We start from the raw sequence: 24,493 nt of genomic DNA on the forward strand, positions 1-24,493 counted from the left end.
ACTGACAGAGGTTTTTTTTTTCCTTTTTGCTAACTTCAATCACAAGTGAAACTTCCTAAAATATGTGCTCCCAGATGAAAACTTCAGCAGGATAAAACATCCTTTTAAAGCAAGTGGGTTTTTCTTCACCCTCAGTGTGGATCATATGTGAATGAAGAGTCAAGAAGAGCAGAGCTTGGAAAGCACATCTTTTAAGCTGTCTGTCTCTGGTTAGAGAGGCCACATTATCTCTTTTATCTTCACGTGGGCAAAATTTCGGCACATGTTAAGTACACAAATGTCACTTAGGTGAATTGTTGTGGTGTTGGGCCGTGAGATGGGAAGAAATTGCAGCCTTCGGGTAGTTTGGAGAGCAGCATTTTGGTAGATTAAGCTGATCCTTTGTAAATAATCAACCTATTGTCTGTGTTTAAAGAAAGGGAGGTGGGAGTTCAGAGGAGTTATGTGATTATATTAAAAATTATTTCAAATGCTGTCCTGGGGTTTGAGTTCACTCCAGGTGGCTGTTACATTAAGTTGATAATGTGTGCACTGAGCAGTTTTATTTGAAAGGATTTAGAGATTTTTCTGAACTGGTGCTTAAATGTCATTTATGCCTCATCTTTACATCTTGGCTTTCAACTTCCCAGTGAATGTTTGAGCACCCAACTTCATTTTGTGTCTTGGTCGTGTTGCTTTTCTCATGTGTCCCTTTTAACCCTTTACCATTTCTTCAGCATTACTTGTTTCAGCATGTTCCTCCTAACTTCATGTACCACAAAACTGTTGCCTTCCCTACTGAAGTAACCTCTTATCTTCTCCAGTATATTTCTTTTAACTGTGAACAGGCACACCATTAATGAAGGAGCTGTAATGGACAGTGTGTATTTTATGTGCATACTTTCTGTACCTCTGTGTAGGTGGCATTGGGTTTTGGCATAGGCTGCTATCTCTTCAGTAGTCCGTAGTCCTGTTGTCAGTGGTACCATGGTTGTGATCAGAAAGGTTCCTGGCTGGCAACACTTAGGATCTGAGTTGCTTCAAACTTGCTTTAATTGTAGGAAGGATTACAAAAAGCATGCCAGCTCACCACTGAAAGAAAACAAAACAAAAAAATACTCAGGTTTGAGGAGTTATGACTGTATTACAGATCTAATAGTTTATAAAAAAAAAAAAACCCAAAACCCTCAACCAAGTGCATTTTAAATACTCAGTGGCAGAGACATCCCCCAAAGTGTGTGTCGGGGGGGTCTCTGCTGTGGATACTCACGTTCAGTGGGCTGAACTGGGACTATATTTTGTAGAGCCGTGTCTAGAGCTCTGCGTTGCCCTGTGTGTGTGCAGCTCCCATAAGTGGGCATAAGGAGTGGCATGGCTATGTTCTGTGCTCAGTTTCTATCCTTGGTATCACAAAACTATTTTTTTATCCTTTATGGTATGCTATTTGATAGTCTTTCAAACTTCAAAACTTGAAGGCTTTTTTGCCCATATGTGGGTTTTCTAATGTTTTGAAGACTTTCATCTCTTACTACCCCTTTGAACTGTGTGTTTCTTTAAAATGAAGAAGGAAACTTCTTGAAGATGCTTGGTGGTAACTGCTTTGCTTCCTAGCAGGCACAACCTCCAAGGTTCAGATTCTGAGTTAGCCAGGAGCAGGCTTTGCCTCGCAGGGCTGATGGCCTCTCCAAGCGTGCTGATCCCTTCTTGGGTCTACATACCGTCTCTAACTTCTCTTCTTGAAGGCTGGGGTGCAGATAACACTTGGTTATCTTGGTTTTGGTTTTTTGAGTCCCATCTGCCAGCTCAACCTGTGTCATATCACTTCTGACCCAGAGAGTGTCAGCAATGTGATCGGAGCTGTAAAAGCTGCCAGACTTTTCCCTAGCAGAGGCTAGAGTTGAGGAGGCTTGGGAATTCAGACAGGGAAGTAATGGAGTGCATGTGCAACCCCAGCAGACCTGCCTCTCTCCCTGGTGTACTGATCTTGTGGTCAAAGCTCAGTGCAGCACGTGCGAGGCTCCAGTTAGTGGAACAGTCATGCAAGTCGGAGCCAAAAAGGTTGCATGTCTGACAGCATCAAGTAGGCTTCATATGGCTCCAGAGGTTGCAGTCATGACATACCTATTCAGGAAAAAATAAGTTCATGTGAGTTCTGAAACTGGTGTGGGTATTGGAACCATACTGAGAGTACAAGTTGTGATTGCAATGGAAGATCTGGATGCCTTTTGTCTACTGAAATGTCTCCTAATCATTGTGCCTCAACCTGGAGTCCTATTGTTTTGAGGCAGGATTGTTCTCCTTTTCCTTTCTGGGCTGCATTTTCACTTGCTTTGTGTAGGGATGCATTGTTTTGCTTGCAGACAACTCCAAGAAGAGAATCTTCTTGCCTTCTTTCCCCTTACCCCCAAGATCTGATCTAGCTGGTTCCTGTAGAACGTGCCCCTTTGGCTGCATCAGAATTCAACTGACCGGGGTGTCTGTGTCTGATTACTGATGTTTGTCCTTGGGCAAGGCATCCTGCCAGGCTAATATGGTGCTGCGCTACTTGCTAGAGTGGGTTTCTTAGAGTGGCAAGATAGATGTTGATGCAACTCCAGAGTAGTCAGAAATGTGTCATTTTCTGGGTGGGGTCTGTGAGGGGAAAATTATCTGCCCAGCCTTTTGGGGTTTTTTGAGTTCACTTAATTTTAGCAACAACTTTGAGCGACTTTATACCTCTGTAACAAAACAGTTTTGGTAACGTCTAGCTATATTTGTAAGTCATAAAGGTGATGGGGACACATGATTTTCCCGTATGTTGATCTGTATGTTCCAAGATATGATGGATGCTGGGAGTGCCTCAGAGACCTGTCTTGAACTCATTGTCTGTTTTTCTTTCAGGTGTGCTGAAAGACATTACGACACCGCCAAATTTAACTGCAGAGGTATGCTTTTCCTGCCTAGTATGTGTTCTTCTCTTTAAACTTTGGTGTTTCTGCATGGAGGTATTAAAGGAGGAGCTGTTGGGTAGTATTGTAGGCAGTTTGTGCACAGGGAGTGATTTCAGATTGCTTTGAGTCATTGGAGGTACTTACTACTTTGAAAGCTTCAAGAATATAGCGTATTCCTGACAGTTGACTGGATCAAGATCTAATAAGGCTACCAGAAGCCTTCTGTTAGGAAAAAATTTGCAGAACAGGTTGTATAGAAGTTTCTGTTCAATTCAGTGTGCATCTTACTGTAAAATGTAGCTGTGAAGCTTAGAGAAGTCTGGCTTTTATGCAGAAGCATCACTTAGAATAAAAATGGAGAACACTTAAGCTGCTGTCACTGTGAATATTAAAAAGCTTTCTGAAGATCTGTAACAAACCCTTAGTTAAAAAATACCCAAAGCAACCCAAACAAAACCCCACCAGAACAGACAATTATAATTCTTGAGTGGTCTGGGGAATTCCCAAGGCATTCCCAAGTGGCGATGCCTCTTTGAGATGAGTGGTTCTTACACGCTTTGCTACCAGGCACGGTACCAGCACCAGTGAGGGAACGTTTAGGGGCTCCTTTTGATCAGACCCTTGGTGAATAAAACCCGGTATGTTCTATCAGTATTAACTCTTGAGCTAACAAATAAATGCAGGAGTTGGACTCAATGACCCTTATGGGTCCCTTCCAACTCAGGAGATTCTATTATTCTACCTTTGCTCTTTGTGCAGAAGAACATCTATCTCTGCATGCTATGGTTCCTCTTCATCCAATGCTTAAGAACGGCAGGCTAGATAAGGAGTACTTGTGTGCTCATAATTGTAGGAGATGTTACAAATGTTGCCCTTGCTGGCCCATACTGCATCACCTCAAGGGTTCAACTTCTTTCTTTTTTTATTCTTAATATTTTAATCCACCCCTCTAGCTGTAAATAGGGTGCTTAGAACATGACCAAAACGTTACTGCCTGCTTTAATGTCTGAATATAACAGGACTGAAATTTTCATTTTGAAGTCATCTTCACTCCTGATTTGCTCTTAAGATACTGGATGACAGTGTCATGAAACCTCACTTGATACATCCCAGCCAGAAAGAAAAGTGCTCAAGCAGATCTTAAAATACTACTTTGGGTGTGAGGAGAAGAGGCCTACATGAAAAGGACATGTTCCTAATACATCCAGAACATATGCTTGTTTTAATTTATGCTTTCTGTTACAGGGGTGCTCAGATTCCTTCATTATCAATCCCAGCCCAAAATGTTATTTGTGACAGCACTTTTCACAGTTCCTCTGCATAAGACAACACTGTTAACAGAGCTACATATTGGATTTTTAAAAAATTTTCATTCCTAAGTTAGTTACCTTAGATAACCAAACTGATGACTCAGGACTTCCCTCAGAGGAACAACGTTTCTACTTTAAAATCTTCTGAAGTGAATTAGTTTTGAAGGGAACTTTTTGCTTGTACACTTAACATGAGACACGTTAGTGTTTCATTATTCAACTTGCATGCTCTCGCATCAAATTCAAAACCGAGCTTTGAAAGCTTTTTTCTTTGGACACTAGTTTTCTGTCTAGAGTTTTTGCAGCTTCTGAAATATTTCCATGCTGGAAAGTGCCTTCTGCTTTGCCACAGTATTTCCTTTTTATTTTCTTTGCCCCTTTATGTGCTATGGGATTTTTCTTTCAGCGTTTAGGAGCTGGGAGAGAGTAATCGGAACCATTCTCCATGCTGTGTGCTCCAGCATTAGGAACCAAAATCCCTAGAGGATCTGCAGCCTCTAACCTCAGGGTTGTGCAGCTTAATGTTTCCTAAGGTTGCTTTCTGATTCTTAAACCCTCTGTACCATCATAAGGCACGCATTTCGTCTGCTGCTCCTTCTGTCTTTGCAGAGAATACTGCAAGCTTTGCCTTTGATTCCAACTCTTAGAGAGCATCTTCAGCACGCCTTTACTACTTTGGAATTTTCAGGCTGTTCTTTCAGGACTACTTTGTGTCCCCTCTTCACGGGAACCTTATTGGGTGTAGTTGAGAGACTCAAAGCTGTGCAGACAAATTTCCAGCATCTCCTAACACCATTGCATCTTAGGGTTTTTTAAATTCCTCCTGCCACTTACACCTGCTGCATAAAGTGACATCTCTATAAGCTCACTTAAAATGAGTCTGGGTCTTTCATGTGGAAGAATTAGTTAGTCTACATTCACATTCGTTAAGCTTTGCTGCTTCTTTAATATTATTCACTCAAATGGGCTTCCCTGTTTGGTCTCTTGGGAGATTAAGGGGGCGGTCTGTTACTACAAGTGAATAAATTGTCCTTGAAGATCCCTCCAAAAGGCTTTGGACTTGTGCTGTGGTGATTTAGCAGTTCCATAACTTCATCCCTCACTTCTGCTCTTTAAAATCCTTGGGGATTCATCAAAAGGAGCCTTGCTTGTATGACAAGAGAGTAGTACTTACGAAATGAATAGGAACACTTGCCAAAAAATGAAATGTATTCATTTTTAGACCAGAAAAGGAAATGGTGTTTCTAGCTGAGAAGTTTTAAATGGACCAGGCTTGTATTTATAAGGTCCCAAGTCTGCCAATCAAGAATTGGGGTACCCTTTATAAAAAGCAGTGTTCTCCTGATGAAGCCAGTACAGCCCTGTGCAATCTGCCAGTCAGCACGGCGTTGCCTGTCATCTTATCTGACGTGTTTGAGGTTCGGGGTTTGGTGCTTCTCTTTGCTTATCGCTTACTTTTTGCTCCCTTGAGTTTTCTTTCACTTCCTGCGCACTTGCTTGAAATTCTTTCCCTCTCTAGATGGAAAAACTGTGTGTGTGTGTGCGTGTATATAGCTGTGTCAGGAAAAAGTACAACTTCATTTGGTGGTTTGGCTTTGACACCCAGAAGTATTGCAAGATCCTCACATGAGATTTCTTTTTCGATTGCCATTTTTAATACGGAAGTTGCAGGCTTTTTTCTTTCAAAACCCCTCTGACCAAATTCTGAGAGTTTCTTCCCAGTGTAGACCCAACTGTACACAGAAGTTCTCAGCAAAATTCCTGTTGTCTGACCAGTGGCTGAGGTCTGGCCCTGTTTTCTCTCAGCAGGTAGTCTGATTATTGCCAGAGTAGCGTGTTTTTGCGAGGTTATTGTTAGTGCTGGTGCACTCTTAAATTCTAGAATATTCATGATGGATGGTGCAGGGTCTGCACCACTTGTTTCAGTAGCGCTGTGAAATAGTCTCTTTGTGTAGCAGGGTTCTTGTTTATGTATTACTGGAGAAATATCTGCAGTGCATATCATGTGCGGTATGTTGCTGAATGCTATTGGGATAAAAAAAATACATCTCTCTTTGTAAGGTGGGGGCTTTAATTAGAAAGTTAATTTTTTTTGTGCTTGTAGCAAAGTCAGTGTGTTGAGCTTGCTGTAATTTCCTTTTGAGATTTTGATAAATGACTACTTCTCGTTGCAGTTGCACAGTACCCTTTTGAAGACCATAACCCACCACAGTTAGAGCTTATCAAACCTTTTTGTGAAGATCTTGACCAATGGCTAAGTGAAGATGACAATCATGTTGCAGCAATCCATTGTAAAGCTGGAAAGGGACGAACTGGTGTAATGATATGTGCATATTTGTTGCATCGAGGCAAGTTTTTAAAGGCTCAAGAAGCCCTAGATTTCTATGGGGAAGTAAGGACCAGAGACAAGAAGGTGAGATATTTTCTGTTCTTCTACCTGTACCTTTATACTCTTCCTGCTTGAGGTCGATTTGAATGGTCAAGCCTCTGAAGAAACACTTTCCGTCAGTTGTGATACCTGGTTTGATTCAATTAAATCACGGCAGTTGTTCTAAATGAAAAAGCTGTCCTAAGCAGCGGTAGTAATTAGTCACAACATTAAAACAGTGTGTTTTTTTCCACCTCCTGTTTAAGAAGATCTGGACAGTTTATTTTAACTAGCCTTTTAAAAAGCATTCTGCTGTGTGTCGCATCAAACAGGCAGTTGATGAGCGAACTTACTCGTTCAGCATTTTCAGCCCAAATAAGAGGATTATTCTAGCTTGTTTTGCCTAAATGGATGAGTTGTTCACCTCCTTGGTTTCTCTTACCTTCTGTGGTGGCATTTGGAGATGTGTAGTAATTACAGTGCATGTTACAGTTGAATATCCCTACTGGAAGAATCTGTTGTATGCAGCTTTTCAGTGAAAGGGTAGTTAAGCCCAGATGCTGGCTGCCTCAAAGGTGCTGTTGCTGCCATTTAGTTTCTTGTACTTCTCCTGAGTAGAAGTAGGAGGGTCTCATTTCAGAGAAGTGATGTTTACCACTACAAGAGCTTTCTGTTAAGATGATGTTGGCGGTGCAGACTTAGCAGTGACTGTATGTTGGATCTTGCTGGCATGGGTGTGCCTCATTAATGAGAGTTTAACCTTGTTATTTGAAATCTTCTCCAAATATAATAAAGTGAGCCTTGCAAGGTCACTTCAGCAAGCTTCCCTGCTCATCTGCCATCATTTTCTTGTGTGTTGGTAGAGCAGCCCAGGGGATCATCCCAGCAGCCCAGTTTTGGCCTACTCAAGCTCTCTGTGTTCTTGCAGTATTTGCGTAAGGTATTAATTTCACAGTGTGCAGACCTCTAATAAGCAGAGCTTCACGTTTGATGACTCTTGAGCAGAACTGTCACATAAGGAATTTCAGAATTTGGCTGTTAATTCATTGGAAGGAGCAAATAACTTAGTTTGCTTCTCTTTACAAGATGGAGCTGTTTTTCCAGGCACTACTGAGTTGTGTAATTCTAGAGCAGAGACAGTGTCAAGATTTCCCATCCAAAACTTTGTGGCTTGATAGTGAATAGGAATGAGTCATGTGACAAATAAACAACGTAGATTATCCTGCTGATAAAGAATCTCTAAAGAGTTGGGTAAAATACCATGAAGATGGCAAAGCTTAAGCAGTACATGGTGAAGTACATTGTAGTGTTTCTGCATGTTAGTGTGCTGAGGGGAAGGTCAGGTGTCCATCAATACCCAGTGGAACCTCTGCCACCTTTGAGGTAAGGCAGAACTTAGTAAACAGGAATGGTGAGAGCTTTGTTTAGCTTCATGGGAAATACTGTCTGTAACCAGCAACTTTGTTTTGGTTTCAGTGGCTCTACTGGAAGAGTTGATTTATTATTTCTTTTCCCCCAGCTCCACCTGAGCACAGTTTTGTTTCTGTGAGCCGTGGGCAGCATGTGATTCACATAATCCTTAAGGTACTTAAGCAGGTACTTCAGCGCAGGTTGTGGCAGCTTTTTCTTGCCTTGTGGCCCACGTTTCAGGGTTCTCTGTCATGTGCAGCGCTCTGATTTGACACCTTGCCACACCTTTATATAACCGACTTCCTGAACTCGAAGCGAATGCAGCATCAGAAGACCTAGGGACAAGAAAATGCTGCTGCTTCTTGTTGCTGGACCAGCACGTGTATGATGAAGCAAAACTGGCTTTAGGTACCAAATTTTCTTCACTTCAAGCAGAGGGCTTGCACTGTGTATGTAGCAGCTCAGAGCAGTATAGCGCAAATCGCTGTTGCCATTAGTGTGTGTGGCTCAGCGAGCCTCAAGAGGGTTTAGTCCGTGTCGGCAGGAAGTGTGAGTCTAATTGCAAGAGGAAGTATGACTAATTGGTCAAGAGAACAACCTCGAGTACTTCTGTAGCAAGCTTTTCCCAAGTGCCTTCTGGGAGAAGCAGCTTCACAGAGGCCATTGCAACATCGAGTGAGAGTTGTTTCGGAGGAGATTTGACAGTTCCTAGATAGCCTCTTAACATACTGTTGTCCTGGGAAAGGTAGTGGGGAATAAGACATTGCAGAACTGAGCCTAAATGTCTTTCTCTAACCAAAAGCTGTTGGTTGTTTTAATCTGGAAGCTACCTCTCTTGACTTCTGTAACTTATATTGGGGCGTGGGATGAGGTGGGGGGACTTCTTCAGAAGAGAATGCTGAAGATTGGAAAGTATTGGCTAAATTGTTGTGTCTATCAGTCGCCACCACCACAGAACAACAGGATTGATGTCTTATTTTCTTTTTGAACCAAGGGAGACAAATTGTTTTCTGAAGTTGGATAAAGATCTGTGTTTGTCCGGCCTGTTCTCATAGCTAGGGGAGAAGTAAATCCCCAAAAAAAGTCTTCTGAAAACACTGCTGCTGATTCTGCTGTTTGAAATGGCTAGCTTGTCACCTGTTTTTTCCTTAAGATGGACACTGAAATACTGCTGTGATGATGAAGACTGACAACTTGCGTTCCTACTGCTGGAGAAGGTCTTTATTCCCATTTCTGCCTCCAAGGTTTTATGGAGAGGATTAGTCTTGGAAGGAAGCATAGTCTATTCAACAGATAGGTATCAGCTGGGAACAACTATTCAGGGGCTTGAGCTGGAGATGATCCATTTAGGAGCATCCTTTGACTGCCATATTGTTGTGTTTTTAGGAACAGCTGCTAACAGTAGTGTAACTGAACAGGAAATGGGAGCCAGTTCCTTTGTGTGGGGAAGTCTCAGAATGACTCTTTAAGCAGGTTAGATATCCAGTGTCCAGTGAGTCAGAGATGATCGGTTGCCATGCCCATTTGTTCAGTGTGCTCAAGTGACAACCTAATGCTATAAGCCTAGTCTGAGGCTGCAGTTTGAGCTTTACTCTCACTATAGGGGACGTTACTGAAGCAAATGTGGGAATATTACTTCCCAAAATGCTTGTTCCTCATAATGCTGCCTGGGCTACATTGAGAGGAGGATCAGGAGCAGCACCTGACAAATTTTGTGATGTCTGTCTGCTTCAGCGGTGCCTTGTGAAACTCTGGCGTAAGGACTAGAGGAGCTATCTAATGTCCTTTTTTAAAAAACAGTGGTGATAGATGGGACATGTAAGCTGCTTGAGGAGAAAATACTTGAACTGCTTCCCTGTTCTTTATTATTCTTGAGTAAAAGTTGGGGTTGATCGTACCTCTCAGAATATTAGCTTGTTATGAAAGGACTCTTTTCAGATCAGACCTTTGGAAAATGGAGAACTTTCTGTTCCGCTTCACTGTGGCTGGTTCTTAAGATCTCCGGATAAAGGCTGTGTCTCTGGGGAGTAAAAATCTCCAGCTGGAGGGATGCAGCTGACTTCTTGGCAGAGTACTGGTTTTGCTCTGAGATGGAAGTACCTGAAGTGACTGTGTTCCCTTCGTTCTGGTCCCAGCCCTGGTTGTCCTGGAAAGGTGTCCTGGGGTTTCTCCATGGGTTACATCATTGATGGCATGAAGCAGCTATGGGCAAAGCAGGATGTGTTTTCCTTATGTGGTTGGCAGATTGATGGCAGTTTGCTCTGAGGCTGGGCTTTTCTCAGTCATGATGGTCAGATCCCAGGAAAGCAGGCGCTGGAACTCCCTTAAGGCATGGTCTGATAACTGCTGAGATGACATCTGAACCAAATCTACAGTCAGTGTAGGAGCTTCTTATGAAGGTTGTTGTCCGGGTGCTGTAGTGAAAATTCTTTTCTGTCATATGGGGACAGCTGAAGTGGTAGAGAGACATAATTACCAACTTTTTTTAAAAATGATGACAGGAATTTAATGTTTTTATGTTTGCAGAATAGATGCTTACTAAGTCAGAAGTACTCTGGCCACTCAGATTATGACTGTTGCAAAGTAAGGCAGGTATCAGATCTAAGCGTTTATAGCAATACTGTGTTCTAGGTTTTGTGACCATAATGCTCTGTTGTGTATGAGAACCTTGTTTGTCTCCAGTTTATTGCAATTTTACATTTATTTTTAACATGAAGGTTACTTACTGATACTGTTGTGAGCATATAATTATGCATATGGTAGTTATAATCCATGTAATGCATTTTTCTAGGAGATTAAATTATTTTTCATCTTTATCACTTTTGCTTGAAAATGCTATCTAGAAGAGCTTTAAAACTATTTCTTTACTTATAGTTTAAGTTGATTGAAAGTCAGTAATAAAGTTATTCGGTTACCTGTTTTCAAATCCAACTCATGTTTAATTCTGTTGGTTAACTGAGAAGTCCTTCCTTTAACAGTTTGGGCCATTGGGCCTATATTGAAGAAACTTTCCACTCCTGGGTTTGTGAGAAGGTTCAGAAGGGAGTTCTGTAATGGAAGGTAGTGTCACTCTGGGGTACAGTGATATTGGCAAACAATGAGAGTCTTAAACTGCTCTTGAAGTGTACTTCCTTTACTGGTACTTAAAAATCAATATTGATCAATGTGCCTCCTGCTACAAGTCTGACACTCCACACCCCAACAAAGCACAGCAGCATGACACCCATCTTTTACATGGCCCTCAGGGTTTCAGAGGTGTTTTGTTTTTAAGAACCAGAAAAATCTGTGTCCTTTGTCTTGTTGCTTGGGATGGCTGTCTGGACATTGGTACTAAAGTAACTGGAAAATCAGTGTCCCACTTGTTTTCGTGCTGGGGACTGCTGTAATTAGACAATGGACTGCTGGTGTTAGACAGTGTATGCAAAGAACTTTCTCTTAAACACTCTGCAGGATGAGTAAGAGGTGAGGATACATGTCCATGGAAGAGGGGCAGATTCGCATCCTTTGCAGTGAAGAAATTACTGAGGGTCATCACCAGTTGCCATACTAAAAACCCACATGGCTGGGTTCCTGTACAGGGTAGAAAGCAGTGAGCTCTCCTTGCTCTCTAGGTATGGCCAGTTTAGAGACTTTACTCTGCAGGCAGGTCTCTGTTGTAGCTGCTGCAGGGGTACACTCAGTGCAAATCATAGCAGTTTATCCCAGGTGCTTTAGCTACATTTTCAGCCGTGGTTTATTTGCCTGTAGTTACATTCCGAAGTAATGGGCAGGAGCTCTGTTAGTGATGCTAATAAATGGTCTCGATGGTTTGTGACGTTTGTTTTCCTTCTGTTTAGGGAGTGACAATTCCCAGTCAGAGACGCTACGTGTACTACTATAGCTACCTGTTAAAGAATCACCTGGATTACAGACCGGTGGCTCTGCTGTTTCACAAGATGATGTTTGAAACAATTCCCATGTTCAGCAGCGGAACTTGCAGTAAGTACCCAGCACCCCATTATCCTCCGTTTGCTCTCGTAAGGACACGCTTTGGCCTTTGAACATGGCTTGGTTATGTGATGGATACTGTTCTGTTACGTGGTACAGCTGCACGTCTTGATGGAGAAGATCATACTTCATGTTCCAGAGTCTGCTGGGCTAGTGTGGTCTCTCCTTCAGCATCCTCCCAGGTGTAAAGGTGGAGGCTGTGAAGGGCTGATTTAGTTCTAAATTGGAATGTACATAACGGTTTGAAGTGATGCCATATATATATATATATATATATATATATATATGTTTGGATATTTGCACCTTTTATAGAAAGCTTATTTTAATATTCTGAAAAACACTTGCTTAATGGTGCGTTGGCTTCAAATCCAGCAGCATCATTCTTACTGTGATGCTTAAAAAAAACCAAGAACGGTTCAACGGGGTAAATATCCAATTAAGTCGAATAAAATTTTTATAAGCCTCCATATAAAGTGTTAATACACCTGTAAACAATTAATCTGGTGTGCTGACATGCAGTGCTAGTGAGGAAGAGTAGATTCTCTGAAACTTTGAAGTATAAATAAGAACTCGCTTCTGTTGCTCTGTGTTACATGGCAGTAACTGCCTAGTGTTGCGTGTTTGGGTTTTGTTAGTGGAAAAAGTCTTTCTAATGGTTTTGCTATGGGGATTACTGTAATGTGTAATTAATTCCAGTGCCTTCTGTGGCTTTGATTAAAATTGCACTATTAACGTTGTAAGACAGTACCTGGACATGTAAGGCACATAAGAAACAAGCAACACATCAGGCTGGCTGTATTTACAGGAGGAGGAAGAGGAGGAAGGGAGCAGCCTCTGTCAAAAAACCTCTGCCTGTCGGGTAGAGGTGCGGAGGTTACAGATTTCTGCAGTTACCACTTACTTAATGTTTTGGATAAACCGTGCTAAGCTTGTGAAATCAAGCTACAAGCACAAATTGCTTGCATGAGCACTTGTTTGTCCGTACTAGGCTGTTTGCATGCCATTTTCACGGTGGGACATTGGGATAAACGGAAGATTTGTTAAGCACATAAGCAGATAGAGTAGCCGGCAACTTTTCAGCATCTTTGTGTGTTGCAGTATTTTATGTTTCTGTGGAGCTTTCAGTGATTTTTTTTTCATAATATTAAACCAATGGTTTGTGGTATTTTTTTAGTCATGTTATCTACTGCAACAGTAGTAGTCTTACCATCATGTAATAACTTAAAACAGAAGGAAGAGAAGAAGGATGTCAGACTTAAGTCACTGACTGAGCAGAGTTGTGCCTCTTGGGCAAAGTGAAGGGATGACAGGGTTTCCAGCTGAGGATTTGAGGGAGATAAGTGGCAGCTTTATAGCTTCCAGGTCAGGAAGATTGTGCTGGCACGCTCGGTAGGGACTTCCGCAGTTCAGCAGGGGTGGCTTTGGGGTGGCTGTGCGCTCTGCGGCAGGGTACGGTTCAGTGTGTACGGTCTAGAGAGCTGTCTGTATTTCATACTAATGGAGAAATTGGGAGCAAATGCAGAAAGGCTTCTTAGGATAAGTTTCACTCAATATTTCTGGCTCCTGTGCTGGTGTCTGGCAGTTTCCAAAGAAAGTCTGCTTAGGCTGCACAACACCCTCCCGTTCCCCCTGTAACTTCAGCTGTTACCCCTGCAGATCTGATTTGTACTGTTGTGCTGTGGCTGGCACTTTTTTGGTAGTGGTGACGTATGGTCTGTGTCTGTATGGTGTGTCAGTGCTGGTCAGTTCATGTATTAATACTAAATTTTGCCCTTGTTTTTCTTTAACGCTTCTGTGTCTCTAAGAGTAGAGACATGAGTTTGTGCTGGCATGACTGCCCACTCTGCAGTTCGAAGGAGAGATGAGAGCAGAAACACACACACACACAGTTGTGCCCATGTAATGCAGGGATAAGAGGCAACATCCAAGAAAAAGTCAAGAAGTTGTCACTTCGTGTAGTCCTTCCCTATTATACTTAAAAGGAACAGCAACTTTCTAGGAGCACTACAGTTCCTGAGAGTATTGCTGTGAAGGACAGGAACCATTAGGTTGTTTCCAGTAATATCTAGCAAAGTTTGATGCCCTTTGGAGCTTAACTTTTTAATAGAGTCTCGTTTAACTTTCACAGTATCGTAGCTGGTGATTGATTGTGATTCTGCTACTGTGCTTTTTGACACTTGAACACATTTCTTACAAAGTGACGCTCTGTTTTGTCCTGCAGATCCTCAGTTTGTGGTGTACCAGCTAAAAGTAAAGATATTCACCTCCCCTTCAGGACCCTCAAGACGTGAAGACAAGTATATGTACTTTGAATTCCCTCAACCTTTGCCGGTATGCGGTGATATCAAAGTGGAGTTTTTCCACAAACAGAACAAGATGTTGAAAAAGGTTGGTTTCCTTACTTTTCTGGAAAATATTGTCAAGTGAGCCCTGATGTAGGGCTGGGATGTTGGCTGTTATTCAGTAATCACAGTATTTAATCTTTTCTCTAGCTTTCCCAAGGAGAGAATGTACCACAAAATGAAAGCGGGGTATTTTGAGAGTTGGCGAGATTTAAGTACAAAGGTTGGATAAAAATTATACTGATACGTATTGCAGTCATTTGGATAGTGTAGTGAGTAATCTAATTGAGGAAGAAACATTCTCATTCTAAAAATAGACTTGCATACTGAGCAAGTTAACTCCAGCTGTTTTCTTCACTAAATTTTCCTGAGGTTTGAGCAGGCACAGAAGATCATGTCTGTATGCTGTTGGCTGATTTCTATCCATCTGTCAGATTTGGTTGAATTTCCGAAATAATCGTTTCTATGCACTTTGTAAAAGTATCTCTGCAATCGATTCAGCCATCTCTCGGTTCCCAGCTGCACTGCTGTGACATTAGATGTCTAGAGAATTCACTCAGAACTGAGAATTTTATCAGGGTCTCAATTGTGGGGGAAAAAAAATTAATCTAGAACCTGTTTTGACACCAAAATCAGTGAGTTCTTAAAGCCTCATCGCTGGGGTTTCACTAATTCTGGTGTTTGTGGAGCTTGTTCGTGTCTACCAGAGTGAAAGGTGAGGGTGAGACCGTGCTGATAGTACCTTTATTTACTACTCAGGGGTTTTTTACGAGTAGTTAGCTATTTAGTAGCTATTACAAAACTTAAGAGCATTCATTAAATAAATCTGGTGTACAGGCAAAGCTTAAAAATGAGAAAATAATAGAATGGATTGAGACAAGTGTAAGTGATAGGCGCCTTATTGCTGTGCACCCAGGTTGCACCTAAATGCATCTGCAGGCTGTTCTGGGGCTTACTCAGTGGCAAGGTGGTGTTAGGTAGCTTAATGGTGTACTTTCACTAGCTGGAAACCTTGCTTGTGCTTTGTGCTCACACCTCCAAAAGTTTTTAAACTAAATGGGAATGTTTTTTTCCCCTGCCTGTGAGATGTTTTAGTTGGCCAGTGCAGCTGTGTGCAATAGAGAAGTGTAAAACAAAGCCTCTTAAAATTTAGAAATCCTACTTTAAGTCAGCATTAAAATTACTAATGTTTGAAAGTGCATCAATGCACAGGAGCCAGTTTTGAGAACAGATTTTTAAAAAAGCACCCAGATAAGTACTGCAGGCTAGACATGAGGGGTGCAGGGAGGAGATGAAACAAAACCCAAACATCTGAGACAAGGTCCTGTTTTATCTGGCCTCTGTGCTGTCTTAATTGTGAATTTGTGGTTTCTTTACATTGCAAATGGACTTTGTAGGAAGCATTGTGCTGCACCTCCCCAACCTGAGCTCAGCTCTAGTTAGATCTCAGCTATAACACGAGGAATGAACACATGTATTTGTTTTACCTCAATGGAGAACAACGAGATCCAGTGACAGCATAAACTAGAGCTCCTTGTGATCACCTGCAATTCCTGTAGTACAAATTTGGTCTTCAAGAGTGTGCGGAATTGTCTGAAGAAACACAGCAAGCCTGTTACTACAGTGTAGTTTCATTTGAGTGTCATATCAGCCATGGTTTCATTTCTTAAGAATCTCTTTGTAGTTTCTGAGTAGGTGGTTGGGTTTTTTCTTTTTTTCTTTCTTTTTCCTTTTTGCCTATTCTTATCAGTACCCTAACTATTCAGGTTCGGTGGGATACAGATAGTGCAGAGGGGCTCCTTTTCTCGGTGGTGTTGGACTTCTAGAGCCAAGAAGTGCTGAGGTGGTGAAAGCTCTTTCCACATCTGCAAGCTTTTCTGAGATAGAAACTCTCCCTTCACCAGACGGAAGTCTTGTAAAGAAACCACTTTGATAATTTGCCACAAATATCTGTTGAATCTAGTGTCTAATTGCCCTCAACCTCGTGTAAGAAAGGAGGACAAAAGAAAAGTAGGTATGTGGGGTTACACAATTTTGGTACGACCATCTCTGTTAGCTTTACTGTAAATGCAGACACAAATTGAGGGCAACTGGCTCTGTGGAACTTCTCTGTTATAAGGACATCAGTCTGTTTTATGAAACCACGGCTGAGGGTTTCATGTTGAGAATTACTGAAATATTGTCTCTCTGTGTGCTTTGGCACTAGAGGAGATCCTTCCACATGTACTTTCAGACAACAGGTTATGTAAAGTGACTAAGGTGGGTATAGGACAAAGGTGAATTTTTGTGGCTGAAAACCTACCTTGGCACAAAGTTGAACGTGTTTCTTTGTACAAGTGTTTCATATCTGTGCCCGGTCATTTTCTAGATAAAGTGACTCTATGTAATTTCAACTCAAAACTGCAAAAGAGAAGGCCTTCCACTGGGGAGACTTGTCACATTGTGGGGATGCTCACCGCTAAGCAGTGATCACCTGATTAATGAAGAACAGCATAATTAGGAGTAACAGGCTCTTAGCTTTTGGAAATTCTGATTTGTTCGCATGTGTTTATGAAAGCTGGAGTTACAGGTCTGTTGCCTGTCACTTGTCCTTGCTCTTCCAAGGTGTTCTGTTAGCAGATGTGGAGGTGTATAGGTAGATGCTAAAAACATTGTCTTGCATACAGTAAAAGGCATCACATACCTGCCAGTCTGCACTTTAACTTTCCATAAAAAGCCCAACAGAAAAACCTCATAATAATAGTCTAACGCTCAATCCATTCTGGTCTGGAGAACAGCAAAGTCTTATCTCTGGAGATAAAGGAAACCTCTGTGTCTGGTTTGGTGTTTGATACCACTGATCTCTGCTGAAGCTCCAGATTCACTTGCCTGTGCTTGCTTTCGAATTTCTTAGTCCTCTGAAGAGCAGTAGCATTATCTGCAGAGCTCTCTAGTATGGAGGGTCCTCCTCAACTTGGATCAGGCTGCTCTTAGATAAAAGTACTGTGTGTGACATAAAACCAGCTGGAATGACCAAGTGACTTTAAACACCTCGTGTTGCAGTGTCAGTGCAAAATGTAAAGCAGTCGAGTGTCCTGGTTTTCTAATGGCAGAACTTAATTTAAGCAAATTCAGTGGCTAGCAAGTGCTGAGTTTTGCCAAAGGATTACTGGTGCTGGTGAGAAGATGTTGGTAAGTGGGTGACTGCTTTGAAAAAGTTACCCAGCTCTTCCATCATCTGTCCCACCTGCCATCAGGTAGTCAGTCTGCAGCTGTTGGTCTTTTCTTGTTTAATAGAGTTTATTCTTGGACCCAGTTCTTCAGCATGATGTAGATACTTCCTTTCAAGAATGAAATGCATGCTGGTGTGAGAATAAAATGGCTTGAGTACAGTTATTACGTGTGTGAATTTCTGATGGATAGAAGTTAGTAACTTGGGGTTTTCTTTGGGTGTGGTGTTTTGTTTCTCTGGCTTGTAACTTGGCTATTTTTCCATCTCAGACTGCTGCTGTAGTCTCTAGGTTTGGTCCCAAGTATCTGAAGTCTTTTTCTTCAGTTACTGATGTTGACATCATAATCTTGAAGTATTTCAGAGTATCCTTGTATCACCTGATTCAATGAGAGTCTGTTTAAAAATAGCACAGAAGATCTCGTCATCTTCCTGCCTGCAGAGCCTGAGGGTAAAGGAGACCTTTTTCAGGAGGTCTCCCAGTAGAGATGAGAGGGGAATGTTGGTGTGGGTTTTTTGTAGGAGATGCTTCTGTTTTATACCCAGACTCTGGTGTAGGCAGGGCCGACGGTGTCGAGCTGTTGGGTATGCTGTTTCATCTCCTGAGTCTGTAGAGATGAGAAGCTCCACTGCACAGTTCAAGAGAACCTTGGGTAACTGCAGTTTAGCAAACACTGAAGAATGATCTCTGAAAATGTCAGAAGACTTTTAACTGTTGGTCTGAAAAGTACAAGAAGTTCCATCTACCGTAGCTATGGGAAGGCTGTGAGGCCAGCATGGGAGAGTTTGAAACATGATGTCCATCTTGTGACTGCTGAATAGCATCTCCAGAACCCTTAGCTGGTGCTGCGAAGCAATTAGAAGCAACTGTAGATCTTGCTGCAAAATTAAACTCTAAGAAGGGTATTGGAACTCCTGGTTGATGGTTTAAACAATCTTATATTTAGATCTCAGCCTGCAGTTAGAGGCAGCTCTCGGCTCTGGAGTCAGGTGTTTTGCCTGTCAATCTGAGAACTGAAAAACTGCAGGAAGTCAGGATCAGTGTTGTATGTCTAAATAGTGTGATGAAATCAGCTTCTGTCTCAGGATCAGATACTGCACTGTAGATTTTACCGTACAGATTTGGTTATGGGAAGGAGTACATCTGCAACTGTTTTTTTTTTAAAGGCAGATGCGTGTGATGTAACTGGAAGTGAAGCAAAACACATTTGAAAAAAGCCTCTAGCTAATACTCATTTCAGAAGCCTATTCATTAAATCGTGTTCCTGCGAGCACTTGATCTGGTATTCTGATTTGCTATATAAAGCCTAAGTTCAGTTCATGCCTTGATTTTTAAAATTCCTATCTTTGGCCTGTATTACATCAACTTCCTTCATTGTCTCCTGTGAAATATCTTGGAGCCTGATACTTTAGCTGAAGCTGGCTGCATCCTCACTTTGAATAATGAGGTTTGTTTTTGCAGTGAGAGCAGCAACACAGTTACCAGCCTAAGGACCTAATTCCAAAAACTGTCACTGAGTCTTCCCTCGATTTGAGTGACTATGCCATGTTCTAGTACCCATGAATGTAGTTTATTAAGCTAATTAAGTTAGTGTAGTGGGAAAGGAAGGAAAATAACTTGATGCTTTAAAAAGCTGGAGGCAGATAAAAGGATAAATGACCAGCTCAGCCAAGTTGTATTGTTTAGTTTGAGTCCCTGAAGGCCTCTGCAAATTCATCCTGAGGAAAACAGATTAAAAAGATGTCTAGTGAGAGGTTTGTCATCTGTCTTGTCTTCTATGGACTGATCAGTAAGCTGCAGTATCCCTGCAGTTGCTTGTTCAGGCAGGCCCTTAAGTGCCAAGTAAATCCTTCCTGCTTCTGTTCCACCTGATGAAGTTTAAGGTGAGGCATAACCAGACCATGCCTTCTACTTCTGCTGACCTTGGCTTACATCCAGTGGCCTTGTGTGCTTTGACACTGCTTTCCATCAAAGCTACTTCAGCACTGTTGGTATAAGCCATCTTCCATCCATCTGCAGCATGTCCTCTCCTCTGCTGACCTTAGTGAAGGTGTCAAGGCTGACACTGAGGACCAGCACTGAAGTGCATTGCTGCTTCTGCAATGTGGTCCTGAAGAAGGATGAAATGTAGTAGTACCATCCTTCCAGCCAGAAGAGGTGGGGTCTTCCTTAACTGTGGTCACGGGGTGGAAATGCACTTTCCTCTTTACATTCCCACTGGAACGATGGTCTCTTCACCGGTGGTGAGACTGTAGGTGGTGTATGTATCTGCTTACAGTTGGAAACATCAGCTCAGCCTTGCCTTTTCCTGCTGTTTATTGCAGATGGCACCTGGACTCCAAATCCCTCCTGTCCTGTAGGTGGAAAGCTGATGCCATTGTTTGTTTCTCTTTTGACCTGAACTGGTCTTCTGATTTGAGCAGGAGTAGCCATTGGAGGGCTCCGTATTGGAGGGCTACGTATCTTCTGAGGGACTCATCTGGACATAGGAGGAGACCAGGTTACCCTGAAGATGTCTTCATGGGGATTTTGGCTATTGTCACTTTGTTCACACAACAGCAGCAGGCAGGCCAATGGCTTGTTGGAGTCTTAGAGAAGAATAAGCCCTCTTGCCCTCTACTTCCATATCCCGGGATTGGGCATATGTAAGACCACTTCTGAGTTAGCATTAGTGAAGAAGAGGGGGGTGCTAAATGTATTTGGCAAGGCAAGAACCTACCAACTACTGCCTTGCATGGGTGGGCTCCAACAAGGTTTATTCATGGATTTGATGGCTTGAAGGGACTTGGTAGCAGTGGCAAACATCTGTTAGTCTACCAAGACAACAGTAATTACAGGGTGTTAATTTGGTAGATTAAATTGCTTCCCAAAGGTACTGGAGAGACATGCACTGAAATGTGTAGCTTCTTCACTACTAGAAGTATTTCTGACTGAACAATTTATTTTTCTTTTTTCTTTGCTGTTGTACTTCCTTACAGGTTGGGGGTCTCTTAGGTCCTTACAGGAAATTGTGTGCTGTAATTTTGTGTGTTTTACCTAAATTACTGAAAATGGGTCTAATGCCCTTTGGCAGGGAAGGCAGATGTTTCATCAGGTACTTCTGAATTCCTAGTATTTGTGTGCTTACATGTTTTTTCCTGATTTGTGTGGAAGATGACAGTGAGTTAAGCAGTAGTACGGCTCTTCTTGCCCCCTTCTCCCTGGCCCAGGAAAATGGCTGTGATGTTTTGCTCATGCCAGATTGCCTTCAGCAGGGAGGTGTGCTTGTCTGATGCACGCTAGAGCCACTTCTGTTCCAAGAATTGGAAGTGAATAGATTGGAAGATGGGGCAGGACCTGGAATTTCCAAGCAGAAACTGGAAAATGGTGATACGTAAATAAGCTCAGAAGGAGTTGGTTTGTGTTCTGGTCCTGTGTAAAATCAAGGAACGTTAGGTTCTGGTATGTGTTTGCTTCGTCACCCCTGCAACTCTAACCGACATGCAGAAATGCTGACTGCTGTGGGAAGATTGGCCATTTGTGTTTTGGGTCTTTTGTCTGAAAACTCAAATCAGAGTAAAACAGAAAGTTTCACTTGTTAAGAGGAAGTAAATGTGGCTCAGTTTCAGATGGAGAAGTGCTTAATGTGCTAGTCAGGACCACCCTGTTAATGGTTGCTGACCCTGGGAACATCAGCTCTTGACAGACAAAAGTCAGAACTAAAACAAGAGCGTTCAGTGCATCCTGCGGAGCTGTTTAACCCAAGAACTTAAAGGTGAAGTTCCTGAGCATATCATCTTCAGAGATTGTCTCACCAAGAGCACAATGTTGCTTCTTGTCCAGTACCACGGATGGAGATAGATGTGATGACCCTGCTAGTTATAATGATAAGCATGGCTGATACCAGCTAGTTTTCTGGTGATGTTTTAAAGTCACTGCCTCTTTGTGCTGGTGTACCTGTTGCAGTGGATAGTCTGACTTGTACCTTTTCAGCTGATGCTGGTCGTCTGTCAGTTTCTGCTGAAGTTGAATATTCAACTGTGAATGCCTTATCTTCTTGTTAAAAAGTTCTTGGTGATTAGAGGGACAGCAGACGTTTCATGTCTGCCTTAGTACTGGTCAGCAAACATCTGACTGGTAGAAACCATCTCTGGAAAGCAGTAGTGAATCCATGGTGATAGGAGTCCTGTGTTTTTAAGGTGGTTTTGCTCAGTTACAGCTATTACGGTATAAAAAACCCATTCTGATATGTGGGAAGCTGCTGAGGAAGATGTTTTCATAAGTGTTACTTGCCTAAGCTGGTTTGCATGAGTTGTCTCTTGGGTTTGGCTACTGGTTGGCAAGGTATGTGCAAAAAAGCCCACCTCTGTGCCTTGTGTTTACAAGTTTAATGCTGGTTTAATGTATTGTCATCTGCTTTTTTGTAGGTATGATAGCTTGTTTTCAAACCAACTTTGGATAAGGAGTGACTTCTGAAAGCTTGTCTGGTTAAAATTGATTTTGAGTAATGCAGAGTTTTACATGTTGTCTAGGAGAATTGGTGAACACATCTTTGCACGCAACAAATGATCTGTTGTCCAACCAGTTTTGTCTGATATTACTGACTTGTTTTTGACCGGATGATGATCTTAGTCTAACTTAATGTGCTGCAAGTGAATACTAAAGCAAGCTTGTTCTTTGTGTTCTTCCTCCCCCAGGACAAAATGTTTCACTTTTGGGTAAATACATTCTTCATAGGACTGGATGAAAATTCAGACAAAGTAGAAAATGGAAGTCTAGTCGCAGATCAGGAACTTGATGGTATTTTCAGTACAGAGCGCTCAGATAATGATAAGGAATATTTAATCCTTACATTAACAAAAAACGATCTAGACAAAGCAAATAAAGACAAAGCCAACAGATATTTCTCTCCAAACTTCAAGGTCAGTATTTATTGTGTGTAAACAAAGCCAAAAAGCTGCATGACGTTATCTGATTTGTCTGTCTTGCCTTGCGGAGGAACCATTTACATCTGCTGTCTGTGTAGAAATTGAATTTGTGTATTATTAGGATCGCCACCACTTAGCAAAGCTTCTAGCTTTGTGACTCTTATCTGCATTTTGGGAAGTCGATACATATTGAGGGACAGAGAGTGAAAGCCTGGGGCTGTTTCAGGTATTTGTCAGAGCCGTTAGAGCTGGGCAGTAGGAGACCTGGAGACTTGGGCAGTGTCTCCTGTACCCAGCTGCGTCACCATGAGCTTGGAGCTTTATGCTTCTGGGGAATACCCTCACCTGTGAGGAGCTTTGAGGAGCAGGAGCCATTGCCAGCCCTAGTTTTAAAAATGGAAAAGGCATTTTTAAGACTTTCCCTGTTTGAAGGTACTCAGAAAATACCAGTTAGACCCCAGCAGTACTCGTTTGAAGGTAGTGGTCATAGCTGCTGGTTGGAATATTGCACACCCTCCCCACACCAGTTACGGTGTTTTGTTCATTGCTGTGCACTCTTACTGGAGTCTCTTTGTAGGACGGCTGGAAAGCTTAGTGTGGCATGGCCTGCTGCAGCGGTGTGTCCCACTGCTGTGAATTGGGAGTGCCGGCGGTCACTGCAGATACGCCAAACTCCTTCAGCTGGGCTCGAAAACCTGCTGCTTTGTCCATTCTTTCTTTTGTCAGGGCGGTAGTGAGAGGCTGGCTAACCTCAGAAGACCTTGTCTGTATTTCCTCCTTCCCGGAGTAGAGAGTGGAGTGCTTGTGTGTCGTTCAGTGTAGCCCAAGGACCCATGCTGTTTAAAAATTGTCTTGTTACCTATGCTTGGGTAAAGTTCAGATTCCCTTTTTAAATGTTGTTTTTTCCTTTCCCAGGTGAAGCTATTTTTCACAAAAACAGTAGAAGAGCCATCAAATCCAGAGGCTAGCAGTTCAACTTCTGTAACGCCAGATGTTAGTGACAATGAACCTGATCATTATAGATACTCTGACACCACTGACTCTGATCCAGAGAATGAACCTTTTGATGAAGATCAGCATACGCAGATTACAAAAGTCTGAATATTTTTTTTATCGGAGATAAAAAAAACACACATACACAAAAAAAACAACCATGAAGAGTGACAAACTTGAATAAACTGAGAAAAGGACCTTTTTAAATGCCAGAAGGACATAGTGTCAGATTACCAATTATAGGAACAATTCTTTCTTGACCAATCTTGTTTTGCCCTATAAATCTACAGGGTTTGACACTTGTCCCATTGGAGAAAAAAAAAGTTACGTAGCTATGTGTATATACATTTTTGTGTCAAAAGGACATTAAAACTTCAATTAGGAACTATAAACATGGCACTTTCCCATTTTATTCCAGTTTTATAAAAGTGGAGACAGACCTAATGTGTATACGTAGGAATTTTTCCTTTTGTGTTCTGTCACCAAATGAAGTTTCGAAAATATACAGGTTCACATCCTGCCCCTTTTTTGCACTTGTGTGGCAACAGAAAAGTCTGCAGTTGGCTAAGAGATGTTTCTAGAAGGTTTTACTACATTCTAATGCATGTATTTTGGATGGGGGATGGAAAGTAATGCTCAGAAAGGAGTATAGTTTGCTGGAGCTTGGCCTGTGTACCATATCCGGCTATTTACACGCACCTTTCTTTAGCATGCTACCGTAATTCATCCTGGACAATTGAAGAGTCGCCGCTGTCACTGCTTGTCGTTTGTGCATTTTATTTTTTTTAAGTGTAATGGTGCTAGAAAAGGCAGCTAGAGGGAGTGATTCTGTATAGGGGTACAGGAATGAACCTTCACAACATCCTAAGGACCCAGAAATGAAGGGAGAAAAAAATTATTGGGGTCACAGAAAAGAAACACAGCAACAATGACTTAACCATACAAATGTGGAGGCTACCAACTAAAATACGGGCTTGAAACAAATTGTTACAAAATTTGACAATGATCTATTGTTTGGTTTTGGGTTGGTTTTTTTTTTCCTCTTCTGAATTGTAATG

At 42.0% G+C, this 24,493-nt stretch overlaps 1 protein-coding gene across 1 annotated transcript in view; it reads left to right on the top strand.

Annotated features, from left to right (window-relative positions):
• Nucleotides 1–23,825, top strand: part of PTEN (phosphatase and tensin homolog) — a 45,562-nt gene extending 21,737 nt beyond the window's left edge. The window contains exons 4-9 of the mRNA XM_084264891.1: nt 2,860–2,903; nt 6,394–6,632; nt 11,834–11,975; nt 14,206–14,372; nt 22,212–22,436; nt 23,358–23,825. Of these exons, the coding sequence (XP_084121017.1) occupies nt 2,860–2,903; nt 6,394–6,632; nt 11,834–11,975; nt 14,206–14,372; nt 22,212–22,436; nt 23,358–23,543 (1,003 nt within the window). The 3' untranslated portion in view covers nt 23,544–23,825. The remainder of the gene's footprint in view (nt 1–2,859; nt 2,904–6,393; nt 6,633–11,833; nt 11,976–14,205; nt 14,373–22,211; nt 22,437–23,357) is intronic.
• Nucleotides 23,826–24,493: the final 668 nt, after the last annotated feature.

Source organism: Gallinula chloropus (assembly GCF_964237585.1).
Source record: "Gallinula chloropus genome assembly, chromosome: 5".
Classification (NCBI taxonomy): Eukaryota; Metazoa; Chordata; class Aves; order Gruiformes; family Rallidae; genus Gallinula; species Gallinula chloropus.